Below are 17899 nucleotides of genomic sequence, written 5' to 3'. Positions count from 1 at the left end.
AAAAAAAAAAAAAAAAAAAAAAAGGTTTGGGCTCTTGGTCACCACTGTTCTTCAGTTCTTGTCCCCACCACCCCACCCCACCCCCACCCAGTCCCTCCCCACCCTTCTTCACAATTTCTTGGCATCAGTATCAACCAGCATGAATACCATGCAGCATCGCCAACAGCCCCAATCATCTGAATCAAAAGTACATCCAATGAGACCCAAGCGCTCAAGTTGCTGATACATGATATGCAATAGTAGTGAAAGCTGTCTGCGTAAAACTTCATCTCCACCTTGGCAATTCTAAATTCTAAAAATGTTTATTAATAAAAGAGACAGAAGAAGAAAAAGAAAACTAAACTAACCTCTAAACCAATGGTCTAACGCTATTCCTTTCCAAGAAAAGGAAGCATCAAAAGCTAAACCCCCACCTTTAGCATTTTTCTCTTCATCACGTTAAAATCAAACCCAACCAGTTCACATGTCTGCATGAATGCAAGTTCTATAACTGGAAATTTAAAAGCTGTCAACTTTTTTTTTTTTTTTTTTTTTTTTAAGACCAAGCAAAAAGCACACTATCCATTCCATTACATGGTTAAAGATTGTATCGATTGGTTAATGGTACATGTTCCAAATTACTGCCAGTATACCAATCTGTTACAGAGAGTAATGTTTTTGCTTCCAGGGTTACAGTGTGTCCAAAAACCAGGAATGGAACCAAGTATCAGTAATGTTCACTTGAGTAATGGTTTCAGTAATACGATGTAACTTCCAGCGGCTTGAATCAAGCGTTTGTTAAAAAAAGCCAATGCAACCACCTTGTGTCCTGGCACACACGTGCCTCTTTCTTACGCATAATTAAGTAACATTTTCCTTTCTTTTGTTTCTTATCAATGCCCATCCTACTATCCTCCCACTTTCTTTCTTTATTTTTCCTTTTTTTTTTCTTTTTCTTTTTTTGAATTTGTTTAATCTAATCTGTTTGGAACAGGTTTTAAATTATGAGCCGTTTCATCTTAAGATGGACTGGTCACACTGATAGCAAAATGACCGTCCAGAGCAAACCAGAATCCTGACACACATGGTTTCCTACTCGGTTAGTGAATAGTAAGGGTTTATTAAGACTGTTAAAGATTTTACAAGGATTACAGCTTAACACCGTCCATTTTCAGAGGGGAAACCACAGGAGGGCAACCCTTAGGACAGTTGGGTCTCTTACTTAAACAACCATCCCCTTAACCCCCTCCATACATGCCCCACACTTCCAAGTTCAGTACCCCCTCCCCCTTCATCAGGCCTCCATCATTTATAGCGGCCGGAGGTGGAGGCAGCAGCGTTGCCGTTGTTGTTGGCCATCAGGTACTCGGGCAGGCGGGTTTGGCGACGCACATAGAACAGGATGTAGGCCTTGCAGCGTGCCACCACTTCCGGCTCACAGGCCGTGACCGTGCTGTCATTGAAGTGGTACCACTGGCCTGCACGCCAACATCAATATATTGAAAAGGCGTAGATACTCAGCTGCCATTGTAACTGTGGTTGCAACATATTGTGAATCAGTTGCCAATGTACCTATGGTTACAACATACTGGCAAGTCATAAACAATCAGTTGTCACTGTACCTATGGTTACAACATAATGAGAATCTGCTGCCATTGGACCTATGGTTATAACATATTGACAAGTCACAGATAATAAGTGGCCGCTGTACCTATGGTTACAACATACTGAAAAGTCGTAGATAATCAGTTGCCATTTTACCTATGATTACAACATACCAACAAGACGTAGGTTAAACCAATGCCTAATTAAGAGAGTGTATTGTCTTGGGGTTGCCCTTCTATTACTGGACTTTTAATTCCCTCTGCCCCGCGCAAGTCCTACTCCATTCTTTCACTATATCTTTTCACTTTCTCTCCTTTATTTGAGCTGGCTGAAAAACTCTGAGATGTCATGACAGCTGATGAGGTGTAATAATGTAATGTTGTTTTTTCAAACAGGACTTGAGGGAAAAAATACAAACTACATAAACCACTCATGACCACTCTCTCTCCCTCTCCCATTTACTCTAACAGACCCAGCAGATTGGGCTTTATTTTATTTTAGTGAAGTCAGGAAAGATTCTTCCTATTGTTGTTTTATTCTAAATTGTTATACAAAAGCCGGTTTTCTCTTTTCCTGCTTAACAAAAAACAAGAACAAAAAAAAAAAAAAAAAAATCCTCCACTGCACATATCCAGAAAATAACATGTCTCACCCTCATGAGTAGCGTATGATGTGTAGTGACCAGAACCAGCGCTGCAAAATAAAACAAATATTTCTCTTGAAATAAATAACATCAGTATGATTCATGGAGAATATGTTACGATAGAAACTGCTTTCAAGATTAAAAGTTTCCTAACATTTCAAAACACAATTAGTCATCAGAACTGTGTGTTGTAGTAGTAGTAGTAGCAGTAGTCTTCAATTAACGTCTTTCCATTTTAAGTGATATTAGATGCCCCCCCCACACCCACACCCCCACAAATCTCATTAAACAAATAACATCAGTATGATTCACAGAGAATATGTTATGATGGAAAGTATGTGTGTGACAGTAAAGTGTGTGTGTGTGTGTGTGTGTGTGTGTGTGTGTGTGTGTGTGTGCACATGCGTGCGTGCGTGCGCATGCTCGCGCATGTGTATGTGTGCACGAACTTGTGTGTGTGTGTGTGTGTGTGCAAGTGTGAAGGTGATCGAAAACAATGGCAACAGTGAAATGTACAGAGTTCCAAATGAGAGACAGAGGCCACACAAAGTTTGGACAAACCATATTTCATGTACGTAAAGCGGATGAATCTTTGGTAATTCAGCTCTAGATCCCTGATGTATTGCCACATTATCAACTGCAGAAAAATTCACACGAAAAGACGACAGTATGTATGTATGTATGTATGTGTGTGTGTGTGTGTGTGCTGGTAGGTTTTGCAGTTGTCAAGATCGGTTTTTTTGTTTGGTATTTTTTTCAGCCATGGTGCCTTTGTCCACGAGCTTGAACTGAAGAAAATACGAACTGATAATAGTACAAGGCAGGTCTGTAATCATCCAATCATCATGAAGCATTTGCTTTACTCCTTATTCCGCTTATTTATCCCAGCTGGTGAGCCATGCTGATTTTGGATCTGCAGCTTTTTTTGGGGGGGTGCGGGGGGGGGTCTTTTTTCTTCTTTTTCTTCCCTTTCTCGTCTTGAGGCAGATCAGAAATCAAAGCATCTCGATAAAAAATCGGACACTGGAGCAACAGCCTTCAAATCAGAGTTGTTCAGATCAAATCGGAACCTGTGGACAAGACCATCTGTATGCTATAGACAGCACGTGAGCTGGAAAAAAAAAACAGGCCCCACCTATCCCCCAAAACAAGAAGAAATAAAAACTATGTGCTCACCCCGAGCCATGATGTACAATGACAGCGGCCAGGTCGTACAGATTGCTGCCGGCGGCACCACTGCCCCGGGTCTCATGGAGATTGTCAAGCACATAGCAGTTCATGTCCAGGCCGCTCAATGGGAACTCCACAAACGTCTCCAACTTCACCCGACAGTACGTGCTCCACCTGAAGCGCTTCAGGTGAAGACAGAGAACCTGTGTGATACAACAAACAGGTGTCACTTTCTTTCTTTTGGAAAACTGCTTTGCAGAACTTTCTGAAGTTCTTCCTAACATTAAGAAAGGCGACAGGGATACAAACATGTGTCCTTTCCTTCTTTTGGAAAACTGCTTTGCAGAACTTTCTGAAGTTCTTCCTAACATTAAGAAAGGCGACAGGGATACAAACATGTGTCCTTTCCTTCTTCTGGAAACTTCTTTGCAGAACTTTCTGAAGTTCTTCCTAACATTAAGAAAGGTAACATGTTTTGGAAGGGGGAGGAGGGGAGAGAGCAAAATGCCAATGGAATGGTCAGCATCAACTATTTGCTCTGTACAAGCTGTGTTTCTCCATGACCAATATCTCTTATCTGGTAACTGAAATATCAGAGTTGCTGGTACAGAATCTAATTCAGAATTTTGTGCTCCTGCTTTAGTTTTTTGTTTTTTAACTGGCACATAAAGGCCTAGGGCTGATCAGACATCATATATCAGTTTCCGCCCTATGCAGCATATACTGCATACAGCTGAACAAACATCAGTCTCTTCCACCCTCAACCCCATTAAAAAATAGATTTAAAAAAACAAAAACAAACAAAAAAACACCATTCTTCTGGTTGGTTTCATTTCATTTAGCAGGACCCTGTACATGTGCGTGTGTGCTGTGGGGAAGAGCACAGTAGTGCACACACAAACAACGAGAAAGTGTGTTTGAGTGTGCAAGCATGTGCACATCAGCATTCATATATATGCACACAAACAATCTTTCATTTTCTGCATTTACTTCTTAGCTCCATCAATTCTCTGGTATTTCTCTGTGAACACATACTATCAACATGATTCGTTTCACTTCACCCAAAATGCAAGGTGCATGAACCAAGCGGTGACAGGCCAATAGCCGAGTGGTTAAAGCGTTGGACTGTCAATCTGAGGGTCCCGGGTTTGAATCACGGTGACGGCGCCTGGTGGGTGAAGGATGGAGATTTTTACGATCTCCCAGGTCAACATATTTGCAGACCTGCTAGTGCCTGAACCCCCTTCGTGTGTATATGCAAGCAGAAGATCAAATACGCACGTTAAAGATCCTGTAATCCATGTCAGCGTTCGGTGGGTTATGGAAACAAGAATATACCCAGCATGCACACCCCCGAAAACGGAGTATGGCTGGCTACATGGCGGGGTAAAAACAGTCATACACGTAAAAGCCCACTCGTGTGCATACGAGTGAACGCAGAAGAAGAAGAAGAAGAACCAAGCGGTGTCCTTACATTGGGCAAACGTCGAATCCAGAACTTCTTTGTGGAGCGTTGCCGTCGTTTGCAGCTGCTGCACATGTACAGCTCTGACTCCTCAAGCTCCTCCACATCAGTGAAACTGTGTAGGCAATCTGCAATACACATACACAGTCATTGGTACAAGTTTGATGTTATGGGGTATCTACAACACACATACACAACCGTCTGCACAACTTTGATATTTACTGGCTGTCTACAATACACATGCACAGCCGTTTATACAAGTTTGATCTTTACGGGATACTAACATACCCGTGCACAGCTGTTTGTATGAAGATCTATAGAAATTTTTATCTTTATTGGCTATCTACAACACAAATACATGTACACTGGTACCGTAACAAAAACCGGGAAAACAAACACTGTCATGGGACTGTCAAGGTCACAGTGGGATGCAGGATCAATGCCAACTGAAGAGAAGGGGACACTAAGAACGCTCAATCTGAAAGCACACCTTAAGCTGATTTGGACTGCCTATCATGTTCACTTCACTGTACAAGTTAACACTTTCATGTGTAACTGCTTTTGCCTATATTCAACCAGCTGTGCTTTGCAAGGGTAGAGCTGGAAGTAACACAAACCTGTGACTTTAAACCTACCAGATGCACTTCAAGCAGCCTTTCGCTGGACACCAGATGGAAAATGATTGCAAGGAAGACCATGGGAGGCATTGCACAGAACAGGCTGAAAACGAACTGAAGAAGAATGGCCACATCTGGGGAAAGCCAGCTAAGACAGCACATGATAGGCAGCAGTGAAGATTTCTGGTGGTGACCTTACGTGGGCATAAAGAGTATTAATAAGACAACCAACACAAATATGTAAACTGTGGTGAGGTGGCCTAGTGGTAAAGCATCCAACTAGGAAGCCAGAGAATCTGAATGCACAGAATCAGATCCCACCCAGCAATATTTTTTCCTACTCCACAAGACCAGAAGTGGTGATCTGGATGCTAATCATTCGGATGAGATGATGAACAGGTCCATTCTGTGACATACACTTAGCACAAGTTAACTAAACCTACTGCAACAAAAGGGATGCCCCTGGCAAAAATATCTGAAGAAAAATTCCACACTGGCATGAAAACAAATACCCTTGCAGGCATAAAATAGAAAGGGGTGGTGCCGCACTGTAGTGACACGCTCTCCCTGGGGATGGCAGCCCAGATTTTTCACACAGAGAAATTTATTGTGACAAACGAATACAACACAAAAAGACCGTATGGAGAACAAAAAAGTACACCCTGGTGAGATGACAGGTTTTATTGGGGGAGGGGTGACACAGGTATGTTATTGGAGGATGGCTGACACAGGTAAGTTACAGAAAGAGGGTGACAGGTATGTTATTGGAGGACAGCTGACACAGGTTAAGTTACAGGAGGAGGGTGACACAGGTATGTTACTGGAGGACTGCTGACAAAGGTAAGTCACAGGAGGGTGGCTGACACTGGTAAGTTACAGGAGGAGGGTGACACAGATATGTTATTGGAGGACAGCTGACATAGGTAAGTTACAGGAGAAGGGTAACACAGGCAAGTTACAGGAGAAGGGTGACACAGGTAAGTTATTAGAGGACAGCTGATACAGGTAAGTTATAGGAGGGTGATACAGGTAAGTTACAGGAGGATGGCTGACACAGGTAAGTTACAGGAGGACAGCTGACATAGGTATGTTATTGGAGGACAGCTGACACAGGTAAGTTACAGGAGGGTTACACAGGTATGTTATTGGAGGACAGCTGACACAGCTAAGTTACAGGAGGACGGCTGACACAGGTAAGTTACAGAAGGAGGGTGACACAGGTAAGTTACAGGAGGGTGACAAAGGTATGTTATTGGAGGACATCTGACACAGGTAAGTTACAGGACGACGGCTGACACAAGCCAGTTACAGGAGGACGGCTGACACAGGCAAATTACAGCAGGATGGCTGACACAGGCAAGTTACAGGAGGACAGCTGATACAGGTAAGTTACAGGAGGGTGACACAGGTAAGTTACAGTTGGAGGCTGACACAGGTATGTTATTGGAGAACAGCTGACATAGGTAAGTTACAGGAGGAGGGTGACACAGGCAAGCTACAGGAGAAGGGTGACACAGGCAAGTTACAGGAGGAGGGTGACACAGGTAGTTGCAGGAGGACGGTGACACAGGTTAAGTTACAGAAAGAGGGTGACACAGGTAAGTTATCGGAAGACAGCTGATACAGGTAAGTTACACGAGGGTGACACAGGCAAGTTACAGGAGGACAGCTGACACAGGCAAGTTACAGGAGGACGGCTGACACAGGTAAGTTACAGGAGGTGACAGGTGAAACAGGTAAGTTACAGGGGGTGACAGGTGAAACAGGTAAGTTACAGGGGGTGACAGCTGAAACAGGTAAGTTACAGGGGGTGACAGGTGAAACAGTTAAGTTACAGGGGGTGACAGCTGAAACAGGTAAGTTACAGGGGGTGACAGCTGAAACAGGTAAGTTACAGGAGGTGACAGGTGAAACAGGTAAGTTAGAGGAGGAGGGTTGAGAATCAAAACAAGTGGAAGTGCGGAGACGGGGAAGCTGACCTGACAGTTTGCAGACAGGGTCCCCTTCCTTTGGTTTCTGACGTACAGCAAACTGGCTGGGGATGTCCAGGGAAAGGTCTGAAACCGTTCATGTCGCTACAAGGTTCAAACTTCACACCACAACACACTGTGCCTTCAAATTATGAACCCCCCCCCCCACCCCAGCCCTCCCCTCCCCCTTTTTTTCTCCTTTTTTTTTTAAGCTTGACTCTTGAGTTTCATTTTTTAATGAGAGGAAGTGGGGAGGGGGGGTTGTTGTTTTTATTTATCCAGTCCAGTGATTGCAGACGTTCTGTTAAAGTATCTTATGAATGTAATCATTTTGAAGAATAAATGATTTTTTTTTTCAAATGTATTATTTAAAATTGTGGTTTTTTAACCAAGTTCCATGTTTCTGTTGTTTTGCTGTAAAATCAAAGTTTATTTTTTTGAATAACTGAACTTGATATTTCCATTCTTTAGCAAGGTATTTACCTATATTTTCAATTACTCCCTCCTTTCAGCAAGCAATTATTGACAACCTACACAGGTGAATTAATTGCATTGGAATGTTTTTATATAAAAAAAATTCTTTAAATAAAAATCATACAGTATTTGTGGTGGTACTAAGGCAAGGGGTTTTTTTTGTTTTTGTTTTACTTTTTTTTTTGTTGCCCCATCATCTGCACCATTTCAGAGGCGTAACTCCCACGCCACTCATTTCGATTCCCCCATACACGGCCACACCCGGGTTCGTCCGTCACAGTTCCAGCGTCGGCAGTCCACAGGGAACCATCGATGTTAGGTCGCCAGGAGGCCATACTCCAGAGAAGACCCTGCACTGCTGCTGAGTCACTTCAGTGGTGCCTGTTCTGATTTAACATACTTAGGACACCACCTACTAAGCCCACTACTAACTACAATAATGGCTTAGTCGCGGAGCCAGACTGAGTGAACGTCCCTCCCAGCGAGGAGACTGCCACCACGTCCCTCAAACAACAGCCCCACATGAATCTGCCGACACTGAAGACATTGACAGGACTCATCCCAAGCATAGAAGTGGAGGGGCATCGAAACTGAGGTCACCATGAGAGCAGGGCATGAAAGGCCACAGACCTTGTGACTGTTTTGTTTATATTGATGATGATGGAGGAGGATGACGATGACGATGTTGCTATGGAGGTCCATTTTGGTTTGGGACTGCGTGACAAGGCTGTACTCTACGTTTCCTGTCATAATGATATCCCGGCATTAACCAGGCCTGAGAGATACAGACATCTGCAGTGTTGGTCAGGTAATTGGAGCAACACACCCAAAGACGAATCCTTGAAGTGGATGACACTCGACTGTGTGGTCCCAGTCTCCCCATATAAACCCACAGCACACGCAACTCTGGGTAGGAGCCGGCCACGGGTCAAAAAACCCACCTTCGCTGGGATTCAAACCCGCGTCCTCCCAGCCGTCAGTCCGCGATGCTAACCACCTCGCCACGGCGGCTGGTTTGTTTAGGCATTGTTCACCAGTGATCAGGGTTTGAGGCCTTTTATTGGCATGGTATTGTGTCCTTGAGAAAGGCATTTACTGTGATTTACCTCACTCCATCCGCATGTGAATGGGTGCCCGACTTAGGGAAGATAAAGGAGAGAACAGGGCCCTGCCTTCCATTAAAGTGACAGAAGGAGATAACTAGTCCCTGCCTCCCTATGCCAAGCCTTACACAAAATTCAATGCCCCTATGGTTGTGTAAGGCGGCAACTTCTTTTCAACTTTTAATGAAGAAAAGAACAATGAATTAAAAAAACACAAGCCAAACAAAAATAGCATGCACCATCCAAAACAAGTGCCTCACCTAAAAAGGGGTCGTGTTTTTTGGACTCAATGCCGCAGATGAGACACTTGACCTCGTTCTGCAGCAGCCCCCCAAAGATGGCGGTGACGATGGTGGAGGTGGACTTCTGGGTAATGAATTGTGAGTTGGAGGTGGGGTAGGGGAGCAACTGCAGCAGCTCAGAGTGCATACGATCCAGCAGATAGCGCATGAACTCGTGTGCATCTTGCTGTTGGTAGCCCCTGAACACACACACACACACCATCTCAGTGTCAATCAATCTAGTCGTTGAGCAACACATTTATTCCACTGGAATTCAATCATGTGCATGGGAGTTACAGGCCGCTATATGAAAAAGAATAAAAAATTAAATTAAATTAAAAAATCCAAAAAATGAAATCAGCAGAATATGGAAATAATCACATCCATGAATTCGTGGAACACTAAGGGAACACGCAAATACATACCTGTACATATACAAACATTCACACACACACAAAAACTTGAAAACACATGTACACAAATGTACTCAAGGAACTCATTAACACTGTCATAAACATTACAGGGGCTATTCTGCGCCAAACACACAAACACACAACCAGATTTCAAAAATAAAATAAAATAAAGCTCTTCTATGATGCAGAAACAAATACTGTTAAATTAAAAGAAAGACTGCCCTGTCATGATCGCACAAATGATAAACATGTTCAATAAAGGGTGTCGGATAAATGAGGGAGAGAGAGAGAGAAATGACAGACATAAAAGGAAAACATGGAAAAGGGAAAGAGTAAAAAACGATACAAACTGAAGTGTTCAATCAAACCAATGACATGTGCACACTCAACAGGTAGAGCCACCAGCATGAGCAGGACAATGCTAAGTACCTGAATCTTGGAACCACCTTCCAGATCACATTGAAGAGAGATTCTGGGGAGATGGCCGTCTTGTTGCCTTGCCACAGGGCAACCAAGATCTTTCGTAACTCTTCCACCACAAGACTGCAGACACACATTAGTGAACACACACTGGTCATCACAACAAATCATACAGGTCTTTAATAATAACAATAATCAAATACAGAAAAAAAAAAAGAGACTGACTTTGATTTGATGACAACTGCAACATCGTCACTAAATGTCAGACTGCCAAAATTTTATTTTCTAGGCGAGTGCTGTTCCTGGGTTCAAACAGGTTTCCATAATCACATAACTCACATGTACACACCAAAAAATTTTTTTAAAGAATAAACTATCATGATGGGAACCTGGATGAAAAGCAAGATATTTCGAGTGCTGACTTAAATATAGATTAAATAAAATTTGCACTAATAATTCAGGTAAAATATGCACACATAAACACACGTGGATAACTGAATAAGGGTGATCATTATATGTACCCAGACTCACTTTGTACATGTTTTTTTTTTGTTTTTTAACCCTTGTCAGCAAGGAGCTCACACACCCACACATTTGTGTGTAATCATGCATTTATATGAATGTATGAGCAAACACAACCATTCTCTCACAAAAACCACCCTCACAAGCACAGAGATGACACAAGCACATGAGCAAATCATGATCCTTACGCATCCTCTCCAAGATCACGAGATTTCTTGGCAGGGTTGTATTTCTTGACCTTCACTGCTTTGTCTTCAAGCGATGGAAGCTGCTTGATGTATCCACAAAAGTACTGAATGTTACTGAAATAGTAAAACAGATTAATCATGAGAGAAAAAGATTCGTTTTTATATTTAACAGACACAGGCATAACAGAATAAATCAAAACAACTGGAAAATAACTGTATTTCTTTTCCATAGATTTTTTTTTAACTACCAGAAAATGTTGATATCATGTCTACCAAGAACCTGGGAGCTGCATACTTGAGCAAAGTCTTCATGAAGGGGATGACTACAAAGGTGCTGCCTTTTTTTTCACCCTTCAAGAGAAGATTCTTTTCGTTTTTTCTTTTTAATGTACATCAAGCCAGTCAAGTCAATTCAACAATTACATGTCACACTCACAGATTGTTTTCAATATCTATACCACGCTGTGACTGAGGAAATGTCAACAGTTAAACTTCTAAAGCACAAAATCATAAATTTAAATAAATCTTCACCCCTGCAAAACTATGAACAGCTATCATCACAATGTACAATTCAAAATCTTTTGGACTAAACATTTCAAACATTCAAAAAAATTTTCAAAGCCACTCTCTTGGGCAGAATACCTTAGTGATTGAAGAACAGCATTCATGAAGCATGTGTTTCCTAAATTCCGAAGACCTGGTGTTCGGGGTGGACGGGATAGTTTTTTCTCTTCCTGGAGAATGCAGCACCATAAGAACAGGTGGTTATCATTGGAAAAAGCACAGCACAAAATGACAGAACTACAAACCTGTATAATCATATCATCAATCTATCATAAAAAATACATCACACTATTATTATGACACTCAAAATAATCATGCACACACACACACTCTCTCTCTCTCATACACACAAACTCCAACATACATACACGTTTTCCTGATTTTTCCACCCCCCAACAAAACCTGCACTTACTAAGGAAAATTGCTATCATCTTCTAACCAGTTGCAGTTGCAGTAAATGGCAATGAATGTTAATACAGTATGATTGTGTGCACAAATACCTGTGTATGTACTTTCATAACCATGAAAATAATTTTTGTTTGAATAAAGACCTACCTTTTTCCTTCTCTTATTGTCATTTTCTGAAGAACCTGCGGACGCTCCCCCTGATCGTTTTCCCTTCTTCCTCTTTTGTGGACTGAAGCACACAAACATATCAATGTCAACTGACCTGTGGATAAATCCAACAAGCAAGCAGTCTGTTAGTCATCTCCAATCTCCTTGAAAATATTTGCAGTATCATCTTCACAAAATATTTTCTTTTATTGTTTAGTTATTTCAACATATTATATAGATACATTATTTCACACTGTTCTAAATTATATCTAAATTTCACACTCTTTAAATTTTTGCACAAGTAGTGAGAAACATGTGAAATACATATATATATATAATTCAACCCAGCATTCTTGTATAGTCAATGCAAAGCACGCTTGTTAATGTGATGCTTTAAAAAAATCATATAAAAGCTGAACATAAGTCACTGACAGGCGCAAATGCCAAGTGATTAAGAGTGTTTAGCTTCCAATCTGATGGTCCTAGATTCAAATTCTGGTTGCCAGCCCCGGTGCATAAAGGGTGCAGATTTTCAACATATACCCTGACCTGCTTGCAACTTAACCCCCTTCATGTGTATGAAGATAAAATATGCACATTACAGATCCCAAATTCATGTCAACGTCTGGTGGGTTATGGATACACAAACAAGATCAGTACGCACACCCCCCCACAATGCAGTGTGGCTGTCTATGGCTGGGTAAAAACAGTCATACACATGTCCATTCATACAAACACTGGAGCTTCAGCCAAATGAACAAAGACAGACAAGACTGAAGTTGCTGTCACTGATCATTTGCAATTAAAGCATCAGCAATGTGACGACAGATTCATTTCCCATGCTGCTGTTTCTGGTCATGCTTTCATTTTCATACACTGAAGATCTAGTTCTGCAAAGCTTCCGTTTTTTTGTGTGTTTTTTTTAATTTATTCAATCATATATATATATATATATATATATATATATATATATATATATATATATATATATATATATATATAAAGCTGTGGTGACCCCCCACACCCCCACCACCACATCTAATTAGCACAAAACACAAAACCCCAAATCCACACAAATATACACATACAGATAGAAAAACATACAATACCAACGCAAAATTCTATCCATCAGAAGGAACAAAATCCCTGATATATTCCTCAAAAAACAATACCAATGCCATGCACACTCATAGACAAACACATGTCTTGACACAATTTCCAACAACAAAATGTGCACGCAAAAAAACACAATCTAGAGTCTTCATGCAGACTGACACACAAACACACACACTGCCACGGTAACTGCTCCTTACTCGCAGCTCGCAATCTGATGATCCTCAACCAACCTCTGTGACTTTTGTGCCAAGCGTGATAATGATTCAAAAGACTTCCTCAGCTTCTCTAAGTGTCCAGCTGCTGTATCGTTGATAACAAACTCATCACATGTGTAGCTGTAAACAGAAATAAAAACATTTCAGAGTTCTAGCTGCACACATTGGCACATTTCTCTAAAAATCATGTTACAAATTAAAGAAAATGAGTCTACACACATATATATATCTCTCCTATGCAAAGCATCAGCAAATAATAATAATAATGATGCTAAAGAATCATCATCATTACCATCATAATAATCATCATCATAATAATGACTATGTGAAAAAATTGTGACAATCAATATATCTCACCAAAAGGCCATGTAATCGTGGCAATCCATACAGACATGGTGCTTTTCACTTTCCGTCTCTTCAAAGTGTTTCTTTGCATGAGCATTGACATACCTGCAAAACAAAAACTATCTATATAGATATATATAGATGTGTGTGTGTGTGTGTGTGTGTATATATATATATATATATATATATACACATAGCAAAATCAATAATCATAGTCAAGAATGCATGTGAGCAAGTTACGATTGCAATAATAATGTATAAATTAATTAACAGTTCACAGGCATGTGCATCTTTTTTCAAATTCCCCACATTTCATTTCAGCTACTGATGTAACTATAGCCATACATTTTAATAACTATCTCTATAAAATATATCTAACATATGAAAGTAAAAAGGATTTTTCACATCACTGTAAAGCACTCTGTTTTATCATTTTGCATGTTGACAAGAAAGCATATTTCTTATTCATGCAATGAATGTGACATTTATTAACCTTATGCACAGTCACAACATCAAACAAAGCACTGAGTAAGATCAAGAAAGTCAACAATTAATAAATGTGGGCCCTTCAATAATGTGGTGTAGATTGCTTGGATGTTCACAAATTGTTTGATAATAACATCTGTGTTAACTCTTGCTCCAGGTGTACCAGCATACACCCCCTCCTCCCCCCCAAACACACACACCTGCTTCCCCCCCCCACCCCCCAAACCCCAGTACATGTACATGGAAGGAATCAAGAAGCAGCTATAGGGTCGGGGTTGGGAGTTCTGTGTGATATATATATATATACACACATACATTATAGTAAACATTCAAGGCTTTTAATTTCTAAAATATAAACACATTCATACAAGCACAAACTTCTTAAATCTAAATACAATGAAGATGAAAAAAATGACAAAAAGAACCATACCTTCCACAATTAATAATGCCACACTGTAAGCAAATCCAAGGGCTTTTCTCTGTATTACAAACTGCAACAGAAATTTGAAAACTTTATTCTCTGTCAGAATAGAATAGGAATATGTTATCCAACTCTGCCACATGCAGGGAAAAAAAAAAAACAATAAAAATACTCGTCCCCTATACAGCCTGTTGCAGTTAATCTTAACTGTGAATCAAGTATATTTCAAAATCTTTACAGTAATCTCAAACCAAACAGTGAAACTGTGACCAAGAGTATTAAAGAAAATGACTTGACTTTAATCTTTACAGTAATCTCAAACCAAACAGTGGAACTGTGATTACGAGTATGAAAAAAAAAAAAAAGGCTTGACTTGGAGTAAAGCTGAAGTCTAATAAAAGATGGCAAGACAAATCTTTAATAATTCTTAAAGGTCGTCAGCTCTTCACTAGGTTTTCCGGCCACAAGGGAGTACATTCGACTGCAATCAAAACAGGCTGTGGTCTTCTTTTTTTTCCTTCTTCTTTTTTTGTTTCTTGAGAGAAATCATCAGATTTTTTATCTTTGGTTGCCAGCTGAAAAAGACCCTCCAATACAAGCAAGCAACAGCTACTGAAGATATGAATTATACTTAGTGAAATTTCTTTTATTATCTACATCATATAAAAGGCTGTTCCCAAAATTTTGGGAGTCGTTCCTTTGATATTATGCTGAAGACTTTGAGAATGAATTGACTGCCTGTGACAGAGTCAGAGTACATGTATCTGCAACACTCTAGAACTGTTATAGTTTACTGGATGTTTGTCTTTTCTTGATTCTCTGTGTTTAAACAACAAGTTATGGAATCATTAAACACATGAGTATAAAAACTATAAACACATCTGTATAATACGACTATGAATAATCAAATCATATACAATATCAATATTCAATGACAACTGTTTAGAGCACCAGTGATACTGTGATATAATCAGGTTCCAGCTTATCTATTTTCAGTCACATTTGTTTGGTTTTGTTTTGGTTTGTTTTGTTTTTTTTACATATCACATTGTTTATATTGTCTTGTATCTTAAAACTAGGCCTCAAAGGTGTTGAAACAACAAACTGAACAAAGTCTGTTTTGCCATGAAGAAAAGACTAAAGTCATAACTTGTCAGAGAAACAAATCTTCATGAGTGCATGTTTATTCGGTCAACAGAGAAACTTGAATGTCCAATATTCAAACAAATCTGACTGTGATCAGGAATTAAGCCCTAAACAACTGTACTGTTACACTGTAACTATGGGCTGTGTTGCATTTCTGCTGTCTTGGCAGCACTTACTTTGCTTTGCATGAAGAATTTTCTACAGAATTAACTTAGACTTGGAAAATTCGTAATGCTGAGTAAACCTAGCATTGCTAACATTGCTCAAAAGTAACCTAGGCCTGGTGTCACAGGATCAAATACTAAAATGCTGAAAACAAAAAGTAATCTGAGTAGACTTGTACTTTGTTCAGTGTTGTTGCTGACAGGGAAAATTGATTTTCAGGATACCAGTTTAGCTTGCCAAGTGAGGCACAGTGCTGGGGTGTAGATATATATGTGTATACATCATATCAAATTAACTGTCTATTGTAACACAACATGAGCTTTGATTGCATTGCCTTTTGCCTGCAGGTTTACATATTTATGGAAAGTAATGTGAACTCTAACTCATGGGCGTTTTTATATCAACTTAATCAAGTGTTTAACCTGAGCTCAATTGCACTGTCATGCTCAATTCTTATTACAAAACGTTTCCCAAAATCACAAAAATTGCAGCAGCTAACGTGGATCATAGGTGTAGGGGAGGGGCATTAACTCAAATGTGTGTGGGAGTGTCTGCTTGACCAGTATCTAATGAATCCACACATTTTGATTCAAACAAATGGTAAATGTGACGGCCTTTAAGTCCAAAATAACATCAGGTAAATTGCCTGGACCAATTAAGTTTGACAAGTTTTCGTGATCTGCTGGCCGTGTTGTAGAAGTCTTTGTCATTTTGTGTCGTGGCACACGAGTTGGACCACTGTCATTTGTGTCGCTGCCAGTCCAATTTCTTCAAGTAACACGAAAACACGATCTTTCTTCATGCTTTTCATAACACTGACATCAAATACGACAACAACAACAAAAATGTGAGCGTGTTCCTGGGCAAAATCACTATCTAGAATCTCAACTGTGTTGTCTTTTTACACCCGTTCTATTTTTGGTTTCTTCGGTCATAAGGAATGTGCGTCAGACAACGAATAAAGAAGTAATGGCATATTTTGGCAACTGTATTCTTTGATAAGCATCAATATAAGTTGGAACAGAATATGTTTTGCTTGACAAATGCCTTGCTTCGTTTGTATGGAAAAGCAATGGTGTAAACCACGGTGTATGCGTCAAGACAAGAAAACGAGGGAAACAATGCTTCACTGTTTCGACAAAGAAGCTTCGAACAGTCATGACGCATGGCAGTTTGTGAGTAAATTAAGATGGATAACGAAAGGATATCATACCTCAACAATTCAAATATAATAAAGTGACTCGACATGCACCATGAAAACAAACGAGTAATTCTTTTATCACCATAGATACCCACCAGAACATACAAATTCCTGAGGATTATTTTCTGTTTGGAAGTTTGGTTCTAATATTCTTGCGCATTCTTCCAAGTGTGGACACTCCATCTAAATTTCACTGCGGGAATATGACAGCAATCGACACAAAACGAAGAAGTAATGCTTCATAAAATGTCTGAAAGTAAAAACTCTATGAAGGAATTGCCAGTGCAGAACGTCAGGGTCAGCTGTCGCAAAAATTTACTCGCTCAGTTTGTCAGCATGGAGCCCACCATGTAAACTCGCAAGAGGTCACACAGATAGTATTACTACGCGAATAACTGTTTAATTTTTCAAATAAAAGTTGAATACAAACTAAACCAAATAAAATGTATATCTGTTTTGTTGAGCATTTAAAGTTAGTGGATGAAACACAAATCACTCAATGTCGATGTTACTGGAAGGACTAATTCAGAGCGGATTATTCCAATACTTTCGGCACAGAATGATCATGTGACCAATGTTCGCATTGTGGAAAGTCGCTTGAATGAAACTGTTAGAATGACTGGAAAATAAGGTTGAACAACATTTCAGAAATAAATAAACACTTGTAATTATAACTGATGTGCATAATGGTACACACTATTGTGGGCATATTATCCATCTGGCAATGAAAGTAATTCGATGCTGAAAGTAAATTGTTCTAAAAATACCGCCTGATCATGTGATTTTTTAGACCCCTCCCTCATTTTACTCATCCCTTTCCGTTTCCCCAAAATAA

The 17899-nt window shown here is 40.0% G+C and overlaps 1 protein-coding gene across 2 annotated transcripts; it reads right to left on the bottom strand.

The window, feature by feature from the left end:
• Positions 1–123: 123 nt before the first annotated feature.
• On the bottom strand, positions 124–17461 carry LOC143282523 (ubiquitin carboxyl-terminal hydrolase 3-like). 2 transcript variants are annotated; one of them, XM_076588196.1, is made up of 14 exons: positions 17160–17461; positions 14562–14622; positions 13658–13750; positions 13283–13420; positions 11970–12051; positions 11493–11584; positions 10851–10964; positions 10150–10263; positions 9287–9507; positions 7459–7536; positions 4872–4990; positions 3404–3600; positions 2237–2277; positions 124–1457 (listed from the first exon to the last, which is right to left on the bottom strand). In XM_076588196.1, the coding sequence occupies exons 1-14, from the start codon at positions 17245–17247 to the stop codon at positions 1285–1287; spliced, it is 1611 nt and encodes a 536-aa protein (XP_076444311.1). In that variant the 5' UTR covers positions 17248–17461; the 3' UTR covers positions 124–1284. The 2 variants fall into 2 exon arrangements, with proteins under 2 accessions (XP_076444311.1, XP_076444312.1); XM_076588197.1 differs by having other exon boundaries at positions 13316–13420; positions 17160–17460.
• Between the last annotated feature and the right edge of the window lie 438 nt (positions 17462–17899).

This window comes from Babylonia areolata, chromosome 5 (genome assembly GCF_041734735.1).
Source record: "Babylonia areolata isolate BAREFJ2019XMU chromosome 5, ASM4173473v1, whole genome shotgun sequence".
NCBI classification, from domain to species: Eukaryota; Metazoa; Mollusca; class Gastropoda; order Neogastropoda; family Buccinidae; genus Babylonia; species Babylonia areolata.
Note: the sequence above shows the minus strand (reverse complement) of the source record. Positions and strands in the feature narration are given on the sequence as shown.